Source organism: Plectropomus leopardus, chromosome 17, assembly GCF_008729295.1.
Source record: "Plectropomus leopardus isolate mb chromosome 17, YSFRI_Pleo_2.0, whole genome shotgun sequence".
Taxonomy (NCBI): Eukaryota; Metazoa; Chordata; class Actinopteri; order Perciformes; family Serranidae; genus Plectropomus; species Plectropomus leopardus.
This window is the reverse complement of record NC_056479.1, coordinates 15,851,836-15,869,059: the sequence shown is the minus strand read 5'-3', so window position 1 is coordinate 15,869,059 and position 17,224 is coordinate 15,851,836. Positions and strand designations below refer to the sequence as shown.

Genomic DNA, 17,224 nt, shown 5'->3' with positions numbered 1-17,224 from the left:
AAAATCAAGTTCTTGGTGCGGTATTTTTTTTTTGTTGTTGTTTTTTGTCAGCAGTTCTGCTCACAGAATGCTGAAACTGGAGCAGAATTATCACAACACAAGGAAAAATACTGAGTGTCAGGTTTGCTATGTGGATAGTGTCTGAGTCACACAGTAGGGTGGATGCTATTTCTCTCCTCTCAATCAGTTTGTTCATGTGTTTGTGCATGCATGTTAGTTGGCATCCATGTGTGTCAGTGTATTGTGCTTTTGTCTGGAGACGAACCCAGGAAAAGCACGTTTTCGGTAGAGTGCACAAACATGAGAGCTGAGTACAGCCATGCACTACTACTGAGCTCCTGCTGTCAACTGCTTTCCTCACATGCCATCCCACCACCATTTCACTTTTCTCCACTATTCCTGTATCAATCCATTTATGGATCCCAGCGTCTCTGCACCGCTTTATTTCCATGCTTCCTGCGAAGCACTAGCATGGCTCACACAGATTTCTGCAGCTTGCTGCTGAATAATTGACCGACGTGAGAGGCTGCAGAGAGACGGCCATTACTAGAGGTAAATATAACTGCCTCTCAGGGATGATAGTCTAATACTTCTTAATGATTCATAGAGCAGTAAATATAACTCTCTCCCAGGGATTATATCCTAATACTGTTTAATAATTCAAGTTTCAAAAGCAGTGGAGGGTCTGTGGCAGTAAGTGTTGAAATGAAGAGACTATATATGAAGGCATGAGGGGCTGAAAAATATAATGTGTCTATGATGTGTGAGGACAAGGTATTGTTCAGTCTGAATTTTAGATAATAATGTGTATTAAATGGAAGCCTTCTTGATTCCAAAGCTGATAAATTATCATTTTTTCCTGGAGGAGACACAAAGGCATGAAAATGGAAAACATTAGACAAAAGAATTATATATTTCAAAAAGAACAAATCATAAACAAAGAATAAATACTGACAAACCTTAAATTAATTAATTAATATTTAAAATGCAAAATCTGACAGACAGAAACAGAAAAAAAACCACCAAAAAAACAAAAAACAATTCTAACCTTCTGTGAAGTTGTTTTGACGAACATTTCCTTATGAAATGTAGCATGCAGATGCATTTATTGTTCCAGCTAATTTAACAATCTCTGTATGTTGATTTGAAATGTTGTCACTATGAATGTTTTCAAACAAATACTTGAACTGTATTACAAAGATGGATGTGAAAGTAGGAAACAATGGTCCACACTACAGCTCAATATGCATTTCTCTTTTATTCAGATGATGTTTTGGCCATGGTCAAAGGTGGAACATGATTATCTAATCACCATCTGGCGTGTGACTATATAACATAACACTGCCTGCGTCTGACTGTTATTGCTGATCTTGAAGAAGGCCCGAGGGCCCAGACATAATATGAGTCTATTGTCTAGTCTAGTCCATTGCCAATGATCAGCACGTCACCACATTCCTTGGTGTGCATTACTTTTCTGTATTATATTAAGATGGATATAAAGAACTTGTTGATATAAACTGTCTGAATTGTGCCCCGTAGGGTAATTCTTCTTTTACTTACGTTAGAGTACCTGCATGTGTAATGACACTTTATTCCATCTCTTTAGTTCTCCTGGACTCGCTGAGATTGTCTCTGTAATATCACAGCCTGTTCTCATGCATTATTCTTATGTATACCTATAAAAAGTAAAGCACTAGAATTGGTATATAACCCAAATAATTGTGACGGATGCGATCACATGATCATTGGGCTGACAAGAATAAAGAAGGAAGTAGTATAAAAAGACAGGTTGGAGTGTTGGATTTGTCAAAGAAACACAGGATTGTCTTCCAGGAGACTGGTGTTCATGTCCCATGTAAACTTTGAGTTATTTTGACATGATGACCTACTGCTTCTTTTCCAAAACCCAACCTATGTAACTTTGTGTTAAGTGCATAACTTTATAGCACCCAACTTTTTCTCTCTTAGGGGGTGCTAATTTGTGAGTAGATTATTCATAAGATATCATTTGATGCACTGTATTTAAGTAAGATATCATACAAACCGTTGCAAGAAGATTTGTTGAATTTTACAATCATGACCATCTCTAAATTAAATGTGTAAATAAAAACAATAAATGAATAAAAGAAGTAATGCTGCGATTTACCTCTCCACCTATGGGCCCCTGAGGTCCTCGTGGGCCATGCTGTCCTGGAGGACCCTGTAGAGAGAGAAATGAAATGTTTTTCATTAGGATCTCAGTGCCGACAATAAGAATATACTGCATCAATAAAACAGAAATACAAACTGAATGTGAGCTAGGGGTTGGCGGGTGCCTCTTAAAGTAAATGAGCGTTAGAAGTCAGGCCATGGTGGATTGCTTATGCAATGGGCCCAGTATCTATGATCATTATCGTAGTGACATGATGAAGACATCCAGACAGGTCATTACCCTCAATATGACACAAGCTCTGATTCTTCCCTCCCCTTCTCTCTCTTATTCTCTCTTATTAATAAGAAACCTCTAGCCTGTGATGTGTAAGACCATATTCTCTCAGCCACAGTGACGGCATGTGATTTGACTCGTCTGTGCAGCTCAAGAGAGAGCGGCAAGCAATTAATCCTTACTGTGCTCAGCTTCAGTTTCAGTTGAGTAGATGTTGAGCTGCGCTCTGAATCACTCTGAAGTCTTGGAGGGAGCCTTGTGTTGTAAAGACACTGAGACAGACAGACAGACAATCTGCCCAGAGAGAGACTGTGTGGGACTAGAGGAAACACATATCCTTCTGCCGGAGAGATACTTGAGCATTAGAGGGGAGAATTCTGTGATCCGCAACGCTCACACATGAATGAAACTTCCCCACTGAGTCTTCAGCATCTCTCCTCTCCCATCTTTCTCTCTCTCTCTCTCTCTCTCTTTCTCTCTCTTTTGTTTTTGGTTCCATTCTGATGCATTCCCTCCCTAATCTGGCTGTGGAGAAGAGGGGCTATAGAGAATCTTGTTGAGCGTGTGTTCATGGTTGACAGCGTTGTGAGATGACTGTCACAAAGGAGGATGCTCATTAGACAGCCAAGGCTGAGGCTAATCTGATTAGCAGCTGTCACACCGTCTTCCTGCTCACAATCGGAGCCACGCCTCTTCCTTCCACTCCATTGCTCTGCTGCATCCTCTCTGTCACTCTCTCTCTCTTTTCTCTTATGTTTTTTTTTTTCCTTTTACATACAGGACCAAATTTCATTCTGTGGGCTCGTCTTTCTTGCACATGAATCCACCGTCTACTGTGATTCACACTCAGCTTTGAAGATCAATCACACTTTGTAAAGACGAGCTGATATTGTTGTAGGCTTTATGGTTTCTTTTCGCTATTATTATTGTTGATATCAATGTGGATAACAGAAAGATATAAACAATGCCAACAGACAAAGAGATATGAAGAACTAAATTAAAAGAGGAGTTGACTGGAGAGCAAGTGTTTTTTTTTAACTTCAGGCTGTATTCTTTCACAGGCAGCACAGTAGCACGGTACATGATATGTGCCATGGTAATATGGTTGACTTGTTTGCAGCTACTTAGCAGCAGTGTTGGGAGTAAGGCGTTACAAAGTTACAAGTTGCTGTAATTCCTATACTTTTGACGGTATCTAGATATGTAATCAGTGAGTTTTTCAAATTGTATAAAACAATTGCAATTACTAAAATTTAAATTAAAGAGCTTATTATATGTTACTTGACATGTCTTGATCAAAATAAACAAACAAACACAGCCTATTCCCCAGATTCTTTTATGGGTTATGATCTACCGTCACCCATGGTAATGCGCAGATGTTGATGTTGTGTGAGAGGCGCTCAGTCCTTCTGTCTCGTGTGAGTGTTTGAGAGAGAGAGAAGAGAAGGTCGATATTGCATGCAATGTTTCTGTTACTTATTAATAACTTAACATTACTCGAAACACTGCAGGACCACTAGACACCCTAGCTTAAAGCAGCACTATAGATGTTGTGAATCAATCAATCAGCATTAGACTGTCGCAGCACACAATGACCAATGGCTCTGGCAGCTTGCGCTTGCTCTCCAGGAAATAAAGAATTCTTTATTTCCCTTCACAAGATCAAGGACAAAAATAAGCCTATAGTGGGGGGTTATATTTTATGTGCAGTATTTGAATTATTGTCAAGGTAACCAAGGATAAACCTTTATAACTTTTAGCACTTTTATTTCATTAGGCCTATCATGATGAGAATTTACTCTAAATGGTCTGAGAAACAGTTATTTCATTTCATTCTGCAAAAGGAGTATTAAAAACTACCCACTGATGCTTTATTTGAACACCCACCCAGGCTAAAAGAAATAGGCCTATCAAAGCGTTGTTTTTTTCTCTCTCCGCTACAATCATATATTAAATTTGGCAGTTGTCTTGTTGCTGACTGCCACAGCAACACTACAGAAATGTGCCCTCATTTGAGAATTAAGGCAGATATTTAAAAGTAACACAAAGGTTACTCTACCTGGTAACTAGTTTATTTTATATGCAGGAATTGGTAGTCATTTATTTACTTTTGAGAGAAGTAACTCCTTGCTGTAATTTATTACTAATTGTCAGTAACTTGGACAACACTGCTTAGCTTAACTAACACTTCAAAACCCCACACAAAGTGAAAGCACTATTTAGTTGTTAAGAGTATCATGATTGTGAAATGCCTATATTGTATGGATTATAATCACTGTCTTTTCCTATACTTTTCTGGAGCAGAACCATCAATAATGTTATTACTTAAATCTGTGCTTTTTTTGTTTTTACAAGTCACATTGTCTGCTTTGAGAAAAGCCTTGTGAAACCACAGATTGTGCGGATTAGACTGATAGGTGCTGAGAGCTGTCAAGGCTATTATAATGGAAACATAGCTCTTAGTAATCTGTGAGCAGAGGCGCAAAATCAATCTTATTTTTTTTAACAGTCTCAACACTAGACTGCACCAAGTGTAAAAACTATTATGGGTATACTCTAAAGATCTGTCAACACCTCTTTGTATAACCTAAACTGTACTGAAATTAATCACGGACCAAGCAAACTGGGTTAGACGGAGTAAATTTCAATGATTATCAGCGAAAGACAAAGGTTTGTTTACAAGTTTTAAACACAGCAGCTGGATAACCACAGCTACCACTAACAGACAGAGTCAGTGGCACTAATGAAAGTTTAAATAGCTGTGGTGGGTTGTGTGTGTATCAGATACAGTTAGCAGACTGCTGATACCTTGAATCTTTGCAGTACTATAATGATCTGGGTAACTGCAGGTTAGATAGAATCTTCATACGAAGATCATTTCTGTCTTTTATTTCCATGATATGCAATCAAAAATACCATCACCTTAAGAAAAAAAATTACCATGAAACTCCCTTTTTTTCAGTATTACCCTCTTGTGAAGCCAGTATAAGATGTATTCTATGATACCATCAGATGCAATAGAGATGTTTTTCTTCTGACTGTAACCTGCTGCATTTCTAATACCTTGTTTTTTGTGCTGAATTTACAGTAAATTTCAATTTCAATAGCTTACATGTAATACAGTATTAGGCAACTGTGTCAAACTGTGCCTCAATAACTAGTGTTGCGGTAATTACATTTCATCATCAATGCTAGTGCTGTTAGCTAAAGTTAGCAATTTCAGTCTTCAGCAGGCAACTGCACTTTGCCAGTGTAGCCCTTAATCACATGCTGGCTTCCTAAATAGGCACTCTTGCTTTTGAATGTGTACTCAGTCATCAAAACTCTGAGCACCCCTGATCTACAGGTATCAAGCAATGTCATTACACTCACAGTAACACATGTACTCAATGTGTTAAGGTACACCTTGAGAGGGGCCTACTGATGAATTTGTGCGCACCATCTAATTTTTCAAAAGAAAGCGGGATGCCCTTTATCAGTTTCTTGGAGGAAGCTATCACATGCAAAAATGCATTAATCAAACTTGCATCTTGTGAGAGTATCAATAACACATGTGAGAAACACCCACAATGACAGAATAATGCCTTCAGGCACGATAAAGATATTTTTGTATCACCTGTTTGAAACTCTGAGAAAACACTGGGCTGAATAATTATCTCTGACAATTAAGTGTTCACATCTTAACAAATAAAAGTGTTTCCAAACCATAAACAACAATGTAAATTTACACTATTTGCAGAAGCTCTGCATTACACCCTAAATATTCCAAGTAAATAATTCATTGTTTTTCTACTAATGAATGCATACGTTTGATCTTCAAAAAGATCTGTTAAACTGCTTTGATAGTAGAGAGAAATTGAGAATAGTGGATGAAGTACAGAAACATATTTGAAGGTTTTTAGAAAGTGAAGAAAAGTCAAGTATCAGAGTGGCTCCAAGACAAGTCAAAATCATCATAATAATGAAGCAAAGTGTGAGATGTCTGTAAAGTGGTGCTGAGAACAGACTCGAGACAGACATTGCACCAGAGCAGTGGACTTGAGATGAGTGTTATATGTGCTGAGATTGCTGAATCGCACTCACCATTGAGCCAACATGCCCGCTCTCTCCTTTCTCTCCTGGGGGTCCTGGCATTCCCTGCAAATGCAGATACGGTGAGCAGTGCAGTCTCAGGCATGAAATGGAGAGAAATATAAACTTAAGTCTAAATGTAAAAGTGGAGATGAGCCAATAGAGATAGTCAGTTTTTTTTAAAAATTGATAGTCACTTACCTGTAGCCCAGAAGGACCAGTTGCCCCCTTAAAGCCTCTGTGTCCTTCATCTCCTTTCGCCCCATTCATGCCCTGCTGCCCACGTGGACCTGGCTCACCATCAGCACCCTGTAACAAACACAGACAGGTCAGCACTTAACACTGCATAACTTAAACCAACTCAGGTATAGAATTATGTGTCTTCACATGATGCACTCTGAGTTTTTGTAACATACTGGCAGTCCTGGTTGACCCACAGGCCCTTGACTTCCAACAGGTCCTGGGGGTCCCTAGAAAAGCAGTAGAGCCATTCAATACACCGCAAAAAAATTCTTTCTTTGACTGCAGAAAGACATGATTAAAACCATCTGCTCACTCCATAAGATGATGCACGGTCCAGGAAAACAGTTTTTAAAATGAATTGCCAAAAACTCATTATAAGGCAGTTTGTCCTCTACCTCCCAGTGATGCAAGGTAATCATGCAATGTTCGGACTATTTGCAAAAAAAATCCTACTAACAGCTTCTCCTTTGTCTCCTTTGCTGCCCTTCTGGCCTGGTCCTCCTGTCTCTCCCTATAGAGAAAAATGCACACATGTGAACACACACAAACACACACCAAGTCCAAGCGTCAGCAAGCACTTTGCAGCAGCAGTGCAGTCCACGCTGGCTGTCCAGTGTAACTACCTTGTCTCCATCCTCTCCTGGAGGCCCAGGAGTTCCCGCAGCCCCTGGCAGCCCGACAGGTCCCTGTTCACCGTCCTGCCCAGCCGGCCCCACAGGCCCCTTCTCTCCCTGGGGAACAGATGGGAAAACAGTTCACATCTAGCAAATGCCACAATACTTATTATCCTCATATAGCGGCATGACACTTTGATTAATGTATCATACCAGGAAGGAAACTCGCACCCAAGAAAGCAGGCATTCACATTCATATATTCTCTCGCTGTCTCCTTTACCTCTCTCCTGCCCTCCGTCTCATAATGACACATTCAAAAGCAAGAGTGCATGTTGTTTATTACCCAAGGGTGGGATGACATGGTATAGTATGTGTAAGTGGACACTGTTGCCTAAAAAACAAATTAGTAATGTTCTAAATCTTACTGGCTCGCCTTTCTCTCCCATCGGCCCAGCAGGACCCACGCCACCGGGCCGTCCTGGCTGGCCAATAGCACCAGCCGGCCCAGCAGGGCCCCTCTCTCCAGTAGCACCCTGGAAAGAAGTAGAGATGAAGAGGAGAGGTGCGCATGTCACATGATTCACTCTTTGATTTAATGCAGTGGTCACGAGCAGTGATCACCATGGAAACAGCCTCCTGCTTCACATGTCCTAGAATTCTATATGACATAGAGGCTGGGCAGAGAGCAGGGGGTTGAATGGAAATTTAATCAAATCAGACTTACAATAGGTCCTGCAACACCAGGTAGGCCTTCTCCACCCTTCAGACCCGCAGGACCCTGGAGAGACAACAGTGAACAGTCTTCACAACTGAGTGACAACCACATCCATTACGAGATTTATCGACAGTGAATTACAGCAGTGATCTAATCGCAAGATGAGCATTTCAAGAGAATCTGATGTTGACAGGATGTGAAATATATGGAAGTTTGCATTACCGTTGCACCAGGAGTCCCTCTGCTCCCTCTGAAGCCTTGGAGCCCAGAAGGGCCACTTTTACCCGCAGCTCCTGATGGACCTGGGTCTCCCTGGAAACCACACACACACACACACACACACACACACACACACACACAAACACACACACACACGTGATTAGATATAAGCCAAGTAGCCAGCAGACAGCAGGCCCTTATGCAGTCATAAATCACACCAACCAGCAAGTCACACCAAGAAGGAACATTTATCTTTTATGAGCCATAATACACTCAACACCGCAAGGTTTCCGCTGTTATTTATTAGCAAATTAGTGGATAGGATGAGACCCAGGAGATAAGATATTCAGGCAGTGCTGAGACAGTCCTTGGGCTTTATCTAATATAACAGTAATAAGGTGATGCTGGTAAGTGATTATGATCTTGACATTTGGATGAAAACTACTCACCTTGGCACCCTCTTTTCCAGCAGATCCAGGTAAACCATGCTCACCTGGTGGTCCTGGTGAACCCGGATGGCCTCTGTCTCCAGTTGGCCCTGTCTCACCAGATTTGCCCTGAAAATAACCAAATTACAAAACACATATCACATAACAGTTATTTTAAAAAGGCATTTGAATATAAACATGTTTGCATGAGAACCTTATATATGGGCTCTTCCTCTTACCTGCGGTCCAACAACTCCTGCTGGGCCGGGGGGTCCGTTCTTGCCTTGGAAGCCCTGAAGAATGAAACAAGCAAGTTGGTGATCCTCAGTGTTGAAACAGAGTTCAGTAATGGCCTCTCAACTTGCACTTTGACTTCCGTGATTTGCTGCTTAAGTCATCGCTTTTGACTTGTTTGCCGCATTGACACATGCAGTAGATCATGTTGACTCTCAACTCTATGTTAAGTTAACAGATTGCTGCAGGGGTGACGTTTTTTTTGTGGGCCGTCACAGAAGTTAGCATTGTTCTGGTTCCTATGACGAAAAGTCAATGGTGTTTTTCCTTTGGATTTTAGATTTTTGCAGAATATTATTTCTGTGGCAAAACAGCATTTATAGATGTTTTATTCATAAAGATAATATGCACAAATGAACACAGATCTTATGATTCTTGAAGCCTAAATGCAATTGCCAGAAGTAAAATGCTAACATTAGGTTATAAACAAACTACATCATGGTTGCAATACTATAACGTCTCCACCACAACAAGTTTGTAAAGCCGTGTCCGGCGTGATGATAGTCTCATGTAGCCACTTGTTATCAACCGCTTTTTTTTAAGACATGTAAAAAGCTTCAAAATTCGTTAGTGGGGTATTTATTGATGTATGTTGTAGAACAAAATGTCTCTTAAGCTTGTGTTAACCACAGACCTTATTTGAACTGGCACAGAGCCCATTCAAAAAACTCAACGACCTCGAGACAAGGGAACCAGAAGTGCAAAAAAGCATTCCCAGATTTTAGTACTCATTCCTGCAGCACTCTATGCTTGGATGTGCACTTTACATGTATAAATGTTAAATACAAATTATGTAGCTGTACTAGGAGTTAAGGTGACTCACAGGTTCTCCTCTCTGGCCTGGATGACCTGGTAATCCATCTTTTCCAGGTGGACCCTGAAAGGGCAGCATTTATGTAAACATAAAATGTGAAATGAGGTCATAATGAGTGACATTAAATCAACAGGCAAACAAATACAGAACATCGTAGCCAACTCACATTAGGGCCTCTAGGTCCTGGTTCACCGTTTCTTCCCTGTGGTCCTTGGGGCCCCTAGAAAATAATAACACAGATTGTCTGTACTCTGTCTCAAACCCCAGATTGCATTTTCTGCTTGTCCTATAACAATTTATGAGGCCATATCTGAGATGCCAAGATATGTTTTTTCAGGCTTCACTTCTATGGTCTTATATAGGTGTTGCATGTTCAGTTTTACCCAAGAGTGAAACAATTACCTGTTCTCCAGGGAATCCTGGAGGACCATCTTGTCCAGCAGTACCCTACCATGTACAAGGCAGAAGACAAATGAAAACACAGTACAAAAATATGCACCACTCAAACATTCTTAGTTTTCTATCTGACAACAAATCTTTGGCTTTCCCAAGATGGTCTTAGAGGGTTGTAGTGTAAAGTGAAGCATCCCCTGCCAGACAGTCGGCTCGCACTGCACCAGATGGCCTGACATCGAGGAGTGCACAGCAACAACCAGCTCCAACTCGGTTGGCGCATTCATCTAGATTTTATGAGTCAGCCAGGTGTGTGTTTATGTGACTGTACCTGTATGTGTATATGTTTTTGTTTATGTCAGTGTTTGTGTTTGTGTGTCACTATTTGTCACCTTTTCTCCGGGCTTTCCAGTGGGCCCGTTTGCCCCTCTACCCCCCCGGGCTCCCTAATGGAAAAAAAAAGAACATCCTGATTAGCACACGCCTAACTCCACTGGAGGTGAAAGATTAACGTCTGGTGATGGGAAAAAACATTGCAGTAATATAACAGCATGCCTCCCACAAGTTGTGGTAAACTGATGGTATCTAATTAGAGCAAAACTTTATACATTGAGAAAAAGCATGGTGGCTCAGGCATGGCAACTTTAGCTGTACTCACATTAGGACCTCTTTGACCTCCAGTCCCTGACTGACCGGCTGGACCCTGCATTGTAGAAGTTAACAATTATTTATCAGCCCCAAAACAGAAAAGTTTACATATTCTGCAGCAATCAGAATGTAATAAAATGTCACCACAGTCCTCACCCTTCGTCCTTTCTCCCCTGGGACCCCAGCGACACCAGGGAAGCCAAGTGATCCCTGGAGACACACATAGAGGTTAATCAGCCTCAGTCTTCCATTCATCACACATCACCCCCGATGCCTCATTAACGTATAATTAACCACTGTATCAAATTAAAGCAAATCTAATCCATGGGCCCAACAGAGACTTAAATACACCATTCATCAACATGTAATGAATTGATGTCACTAATGAACTATTAATAAAATAGCCTTTTTTAATAAGCCATTTATCATTCTTTATTTTTAATCAGACAGGAAACAGTCCAGCCAAAGACGCACATCATGCTGCTTAAAGCTCTGATAAAGGAACCAGAGGACATATTAACTGATCGTAATAGCTCATCAATGCTAAATCACCTTAGGACCTTGTCTTCCCGGGTATCCTGGCAATCCAGGCACACCAAGTTTACCCTGCAGAGAGAGCAGCAAAATGAGAAGGGAGGAAGAAATAAAAAAAGGAAAAAAGTACATAAAAACCATTAAATTAGGGTTTTTTGACATTCTGCTGACTATGCATGCACCTATACAGCAGGATATCTTTTAAATTAATGCATCGAGTGATGACAGAAAGATTAAATGCTTAAAACATGCACACACTGGTTTGGTGGCAGCTTTGCCTTAGGAATGGGCTGTAACCAGATGTAATAAATGTGAGGGCATTAAAATCCATATGCCCAGTTTTTCAGTGGTTTTCAGACACTCATTTTATAAGAAAGTTTTGTCACAGCAGAGCGAAAGAAATGTAACTGTACCACCTAACATTATCATGGCTACAGCAGCACTATTCAGGTTTAGATAAGAGTTATCTCATAATTTGGCAACCTTTTCAATCTCTGTATTCTCCTCTTTTGTGTCCTAACCTCGTCTTGTAATGTAAACGAAATCTTCCGAAGGTTCCATAGTGTAAAAAAGACAGATTCCTATTTTGGTTTTTTTTTATATATAAAGCAGGTATAGGTGCTTTATAAATACTATGAAAGTATCAAAATGCACAATCAACAGAGAAATGCACACATGTCCATATTCAGAAACAGCATTTTAATGAGCTGTCAGGACCTCTGTGAAGTTGTGATGTCACAACTATACTAAACAGACCATTTCAAATTTGAAACATAAATACTGTAAATGGTTCTCTTTGTATTTCGTGTTGGAATATTCTGCAGTGTATGCAAATGACGCAAGCTGACAGGAAGTAAAGAAGGACCCAAGCAGTTCCTAAACCATCCAATTCTAGTTAAACTGTCTGTCTTGTCATATTCTGAAAGTCATGCACACCAGGGGGGAAATTATCTGTGCCAGAAAATAACCAGAGGGCTGGCGCACTAACAAATTGCCTGTAGCTAAGTAAAAACAATAGATATATGCATGTCAAAGGGTTATTTTAGCACCTAATGTCTACCAGAGAGGAGAAGTTACATTGCCTGTTGTCTGTTTATCTCATTGCCCCCTCTCCTCATCCTTCCTCTCTTGGAGAAATGATCCAACCGAATGGCCAGTAGTGACATACTTTGATATTTACAACTATTTGATTGAATCACCAGGTGAGATCATCATTTCAGCTAACAAAGATCAAAACCAGGTATTGCATAGCTTTTTAAGTGTCAACCTCTACACTTTTTCTCAGTTTTCAGTTTTATTTATATAGCCCATTATCACAAAACAAGGTTTGCCTCAGAGGGCTTTACAGTGTACAACATCCCTCTGCCCTTAGACCCTCACATCACCCAAGGAAAAACTCCCCAAAAAGAACCCCTGTACGATAATGGTAGGTGTGAAATTAGTAATTCTGGTCAAATTAGCAAAATGCTTGCTGCATACATCATACTGAGTGTCAGGATCCTAAAGTTCTCCCATATCATCTTACTGATACCTCCCATTTTATTGCTTAAATGCTCATTTTTTTGGCTCAGCAGCTTGTAAAAACAGAGTTAAGGATTCATCAACATGTTGGTAGTGTATCCTGCTGCAAAGTAGCTTTAAGCCATGTTTGTGTTATTTGCTTGCAGACATAAATGACAAGAAGGCATCGTCATGCAATACAAAGTCAATAAAGAGCGCTGAATTGTTTTCCCCCCACCAGTGGGGGCGGGACCTAAATGCGCCAAGTCCCTATAAAGATAGCAAGTGCCACTACAGTTATTCCCCCAGCTGCCATGACAGTGCAGATACGCCGAGATACAGAAGACCCAGAAACATTGCCCATTCAGAGCAGACTGGGCTTTTTTGGGAAGGGGGCTTAAAGAGGACGGGGAAAAAACAAAACATTTCAGACAAAGGGTGAATACAGGTATATTCAGGCAGGATAGGATGAGAAAAAATCTGTGTTTTTTTAACATTAAAGCACCTAAACATGTTCTATAAAAAACCCAAAACACAATTATGAACCATAAAATGATCATTGTCTGGGACCTTTAAAAATGTACCTTCTCTCCAGCTATTCCCAGAGCTCCCGCATCTCCAAGGGGTCCCACCTGACCCTTAGGACCCTCTGGTCCATCCTCTCCACGAACACCAGGAGCTCCGTTATCACCCTAAAGTCAAGAATGAGAACAGAAGGAATGTGACAATTTGATTTCCACTGCGACAGAAGAAAATTATATGTTATTTGTTGGCGCCCTCACCCTGTCTCCCTTGATGCCCATGTCACCTTTGAATCCAGGGAAGCCATCTTCTCCCTGTGATGCATTGAGGAGAGTTCTTGTCTAATGAAAACTCTTTCATGATAAATGGCGTCATTACGTAGTAATTCGTCCAGTGTCCTTCCAGTTCCATTCTGCAGTTTGACAACAAATAAAGACTATTTGTCTCACTCACCTTCTCTCCTTTGCTCCCCTTTAGGCCCCTAACTCCGTCTGCTCCCTGTGGAAAAAGTGGAGAATCAACAATCCAACATCACTCAAAAGTCTAAACTCAAAAAAATGTCTCCGGCCATCACACAGAAAAATCACTAGCTGCCTGCATTTCCAGAAATGCCCCATCTCAAAACACTGAAATGATTTATAAGTGCCTATTGATTTTCTCTTGACCTAACATCGCTCTGTTATTGAGTAGTTATTGACCTTACATTCATTTCATACAGATGATTGCCAACGAGGTCAGGCTTCCCCTAGACGACGTTGAGCCAAACTACCAGATAAAATACCAGACATGTGAATGTGACAAAAACAAAGCATTTCATGACAGCTTTGCTTTTATTCCTCAGTTTCAAAAAGCAGTCAAAATTAACTGTTCCACACCTACACAGCTCTGTTCTATGACTCTCCCATCCGTCAAATGTTCCCCACTCTGTTGTTAGCAGTCCCCTTGAGAACTGAAGTGCTTTCCCTCCACCTGTCAACTGTCAGTCATAGACTCAAACAGCTAGTCCATCACAGGTAAACATACTCGCTGAATGAAATGTGCAAGGAAATAAACATCTCAATGGACACTACACCTGACATCATGATGCATTTATGTCTCACCTTGACTCCACGGGTCCCTGGATACCCAACAGGCCCCTGAGCACCTGCTACACCCTACATTTAAAAAATACAAAACAAAAACAGTTTTTTTTTAGTTTTAACAGGCGGTAGCTTGGAAATCAGTATTTTTTACCAGATATAAATAACACTGCACTCAGTCACCACATCTTTGATTGGCAATGAGCTTTTTCAAACAAAAAAGATGATGCTGATGAGTGCGCGCAGCTGACTCTAATGAGCTAATACTCTTGCACAATAAAGATGATGACATTGTAGCAACACAATGATTATAATGATAAGAGTGAGCATTATTGTAACCTAATGTGAGTGTGTGCACAGTTACAACACATTGCAAGAAAAACTGTGATATTGCACTATTAATATCTTGCTATGGCACTACAGTAGACAAGCCTCAGATATGCAGTTACCCACTTGGATGCCTTTCTCTCCCGCGGGGCCCTCTCTTCCTGGGTGACCCTGAAACAGCAGAGAACATGAATTAGATTGACTTAGCACCACTGCAAATACATCATTATTGTATTACTCCTTGATGGAAATTTCCAAATGCAACCAACCAGAGAGAAAGCGGAAACGCCAGCAGCACTGAGAGTGAAGCACCATAAAAATATCATTGTGTGTCACAAAGCTTTGCAGAACAATATAAGGAACATTAAGTGAAACTCATTCAAATGCGTCTGACTGCGATCTCAAATTAATTCTTGGAGATGAGAAAAGCCTCACTGTTAAAGCCTTTACACACCAGGGTATTTTTTTTTCATGCTATTAATTTGCACATCAAAATATTTTTTCAAACTGTTTCTGTCAACGATACTCTCACACAAAACATGAACATTATGCTGCAAATAAAGGCTTCAGCCTATCATGATGTGTGGAACGGACATCATGTCACAACATCACAACTATGGTATACCTTTTGCAACTGTCTAAAATTTGCATCCCTGCTTGTATGAATACTTTTTTTGTGTCATTTACTTGTCACAACCCTGGTGAGTAAAGGCCTTTAGAAGCATTTTCAATCTTTTCTACATGTTTAACTGCTGTGGATCAATTCTAACAATGCCTCCTGTTCCCCCTGGCTGACAAATTTTATACTCTTGGCTACTTTAGTTTAACTAACTTCTGGGTTGAATATGTTGAATATGTGTACATACAAACGTGTGTGTGTACATATATGTGTGTTTATATATATATATATACACACACACACATACACATATCTAGAGATATATACACACAATTAATTTGGTTGTATTTAGTGTTGGTATAGAATGATGTGAGCTTTTATTTTTAAATGTACTGAAGGAACAGCATCCTGTAGAGCAGGAGTCATCAACAACATTTGTCCTGGGCAAGAAATTTTCAAAGCGGATACTGTACTTAGGGGCGGAGTTTCAAAAAGAAAATTATTTAGACCAAATTAGACTCATAATACAATAATTTTAATGATAGATTAAAGGTAAATCAAACAAAATGTTAAATAAAACCATATGAGCGAAAAAATGTTAGATGAGAGTTTGCCCCTATTCTTGCATGAAAATATAACGCAGGCTGCATTTATAAAAAACAGAAATTGGTTTCACCTTCTCCTATCCAATCTGCTCTATGCAACAAGCAAAAATATGGGCTAATCAACCACCTGAACTGACGAAAGAGACAAGGACAGAGACAAGTGCTTTGGCACGTGTGTGTGTGAGTGATGAAATGAGTGAGTGGAGAGAGAAAGTGGAAGGTGGACCAATACACATAATATTTCTGTAAATTACTAATAATTATTAGCCTGTGATATTTTCTAGTATTCTTACCCATACCTGATCCACGGGCTGTGTGTCTAAAATAAGCAAATAATAAGCTAACAGATGGATTTATTAAGTCTTTAATACTCACAGGTCATAAGCACATATTTGGGGTTGGTAAATCATTCCTAATAAGATTATTTTAAACTAAATAGTTTTTGGGGTTTGCTAATGCAAGAAATGCTAGATACCATAGACAGAGAAATGCATGTTTTCCATTTTTCCTCCTCAAATTCAATGAATTAAATTCAGTTAATATTCTGCAGGCCTGATGGGAGCCCTCTGTGGGTTGTACATGACCCACAGGCTGCCAGTTGGCAACTGCTGCTATAGAAGCTGGTAATCTTGGTTGAGTCCTCTTTCATTCATTATCTGGTGTATGTAGGATTTTGCTTGTTTAAAGTTGTGTATGTCTGTATGTTTTTACCTACTCTCTTAAAAAAAAAAAAAAGATCCAAAAACAGATAAACAACCTGTGCCAAAAATGTGTCATGGACTCTACCAGTGGATCTGTTGATCTTGTGGAGCTGTCATTCAGTTGTCTTATCCCTCGAGCACTGAGCTGACTAATGCAAGAAGCAGCAGTAGGCTCTCTATTTGTATGCACATAGATACTGCATGTGCAAAGCCATGCATGGATATGTGCATGTTTATGTGTTTGTGATAATGCATGCATATATGTATTTGTGTGCCTGTGTACTCACCGGAGGGCCATCAATGCCTGGTAGTCCCTGCATGCCTTGTTTCCCGCGGGGACCCTGTATAGGATAGAGAGAGCAATGAATACAGAGATGAGCTTGGATATGACCTGCTACCTTAACTTATGTCTACAAGACCACATTTCCCACTTTGCTGCTCCTCTACCAAACATATAGTATTTATGACTAAT

General features: G+C 40.2%; 1 protein-coding gene across 3 annotated transcripts in view; it reads right to left on the bottom strand.

The window, feature by feature from the left end:
• Window positions 1-17,224, bottom strand: part of col5a3a (collagen, type V, alpha 3a) — a 62,688-nt gene that overhangs the window by 9,476 nt on the left and 35,988 nt on the right. For all 3 annotated transcript variants that reach the window (XM_042504858.1, XM_042504860.1, XM_042504861.1), the window contains 24 exons: window positions 17,040-17,093; window positions 14,954-14,998; window positions 14,522-14,575; window positions 13,875-13,919; window positions 13,682-13,735; window positions 13,484-13,591; window positions 11,418-11,471; window positions 11,022-11,075; window positions 10,876-10,920; window positions 10,610-10,663; window positions 10,227-10,271; window positions 9,991-10,044; window positions 9,834-9,887; window positions 8,956-9,009; window positions 8,738-8,845; window positions 8,292-8,381; window positions 8,079-8,132; window positions 7,780-7,887; window positions 7,363-7,470; window positions 7,197-7,250; window positions 6,913-6,966; window positions 6,698-6,805; window positions 6,509-6,562; window positions 2,147-2,200 (listed from right to left, as the gene is read on the bottom strand). In XM_042504858.1, the coding sequence (XP_042360792.1) occupies window positions 2,147-2,200; window positions 6,509-6,562; window positions 6,698-6,805; window positions 6,913-6,966; window positions 7,197-7,250; window positions 7,363-7,470; window positions 7,780-7,887; window positions 8,079-8,132; window positions 8,292-8,381; window positions 8,738-8,845; window positions 8,956-9,009; window positions 9,834-9,887; window positions 9,991-10,044; window positions 10,227-10,271; window positions 10,610-10,663; window positions 10,876-10,920; window positions 11,022-11,075; window positions 11,418-11,471; window positions 13,484-13,591; window positions 13,682-13,735; window positions 13,875-13,919; window positions 14,522-14,575; window positions 14,954-14,998; window positions 17,040-17,093 (1,566 nt within the window). The remainder of the gene's footprint in view (window positions 1-2,146; window positions 2,201-6,508; window positions 6,563-6,697; window positions 6,806-6,912; window positions 6,967-7,196; window positions 7,251-7,362; window positions 7,471-7,779; window positions 7,888-8,078; window positions 8,133-8,291; window positions 8,382-8,737; window positions 8,846-8,955; window positions 9,010-9,833; window positions 9,888-9,990; window positions 10,045-10,226; window positions 10,272-10,609; window positions 10,664-10,875; window positions 10,921-11,021; window positions 11,076-11,417; window positions 11,472-13,483; window positions 13,592-13,681; window positions 13,736-13,874; window positions 13,920-14,521; window positions 14,576-14,953; window positions 14,999-17,039; window positions 17,094-17,224) is intronic.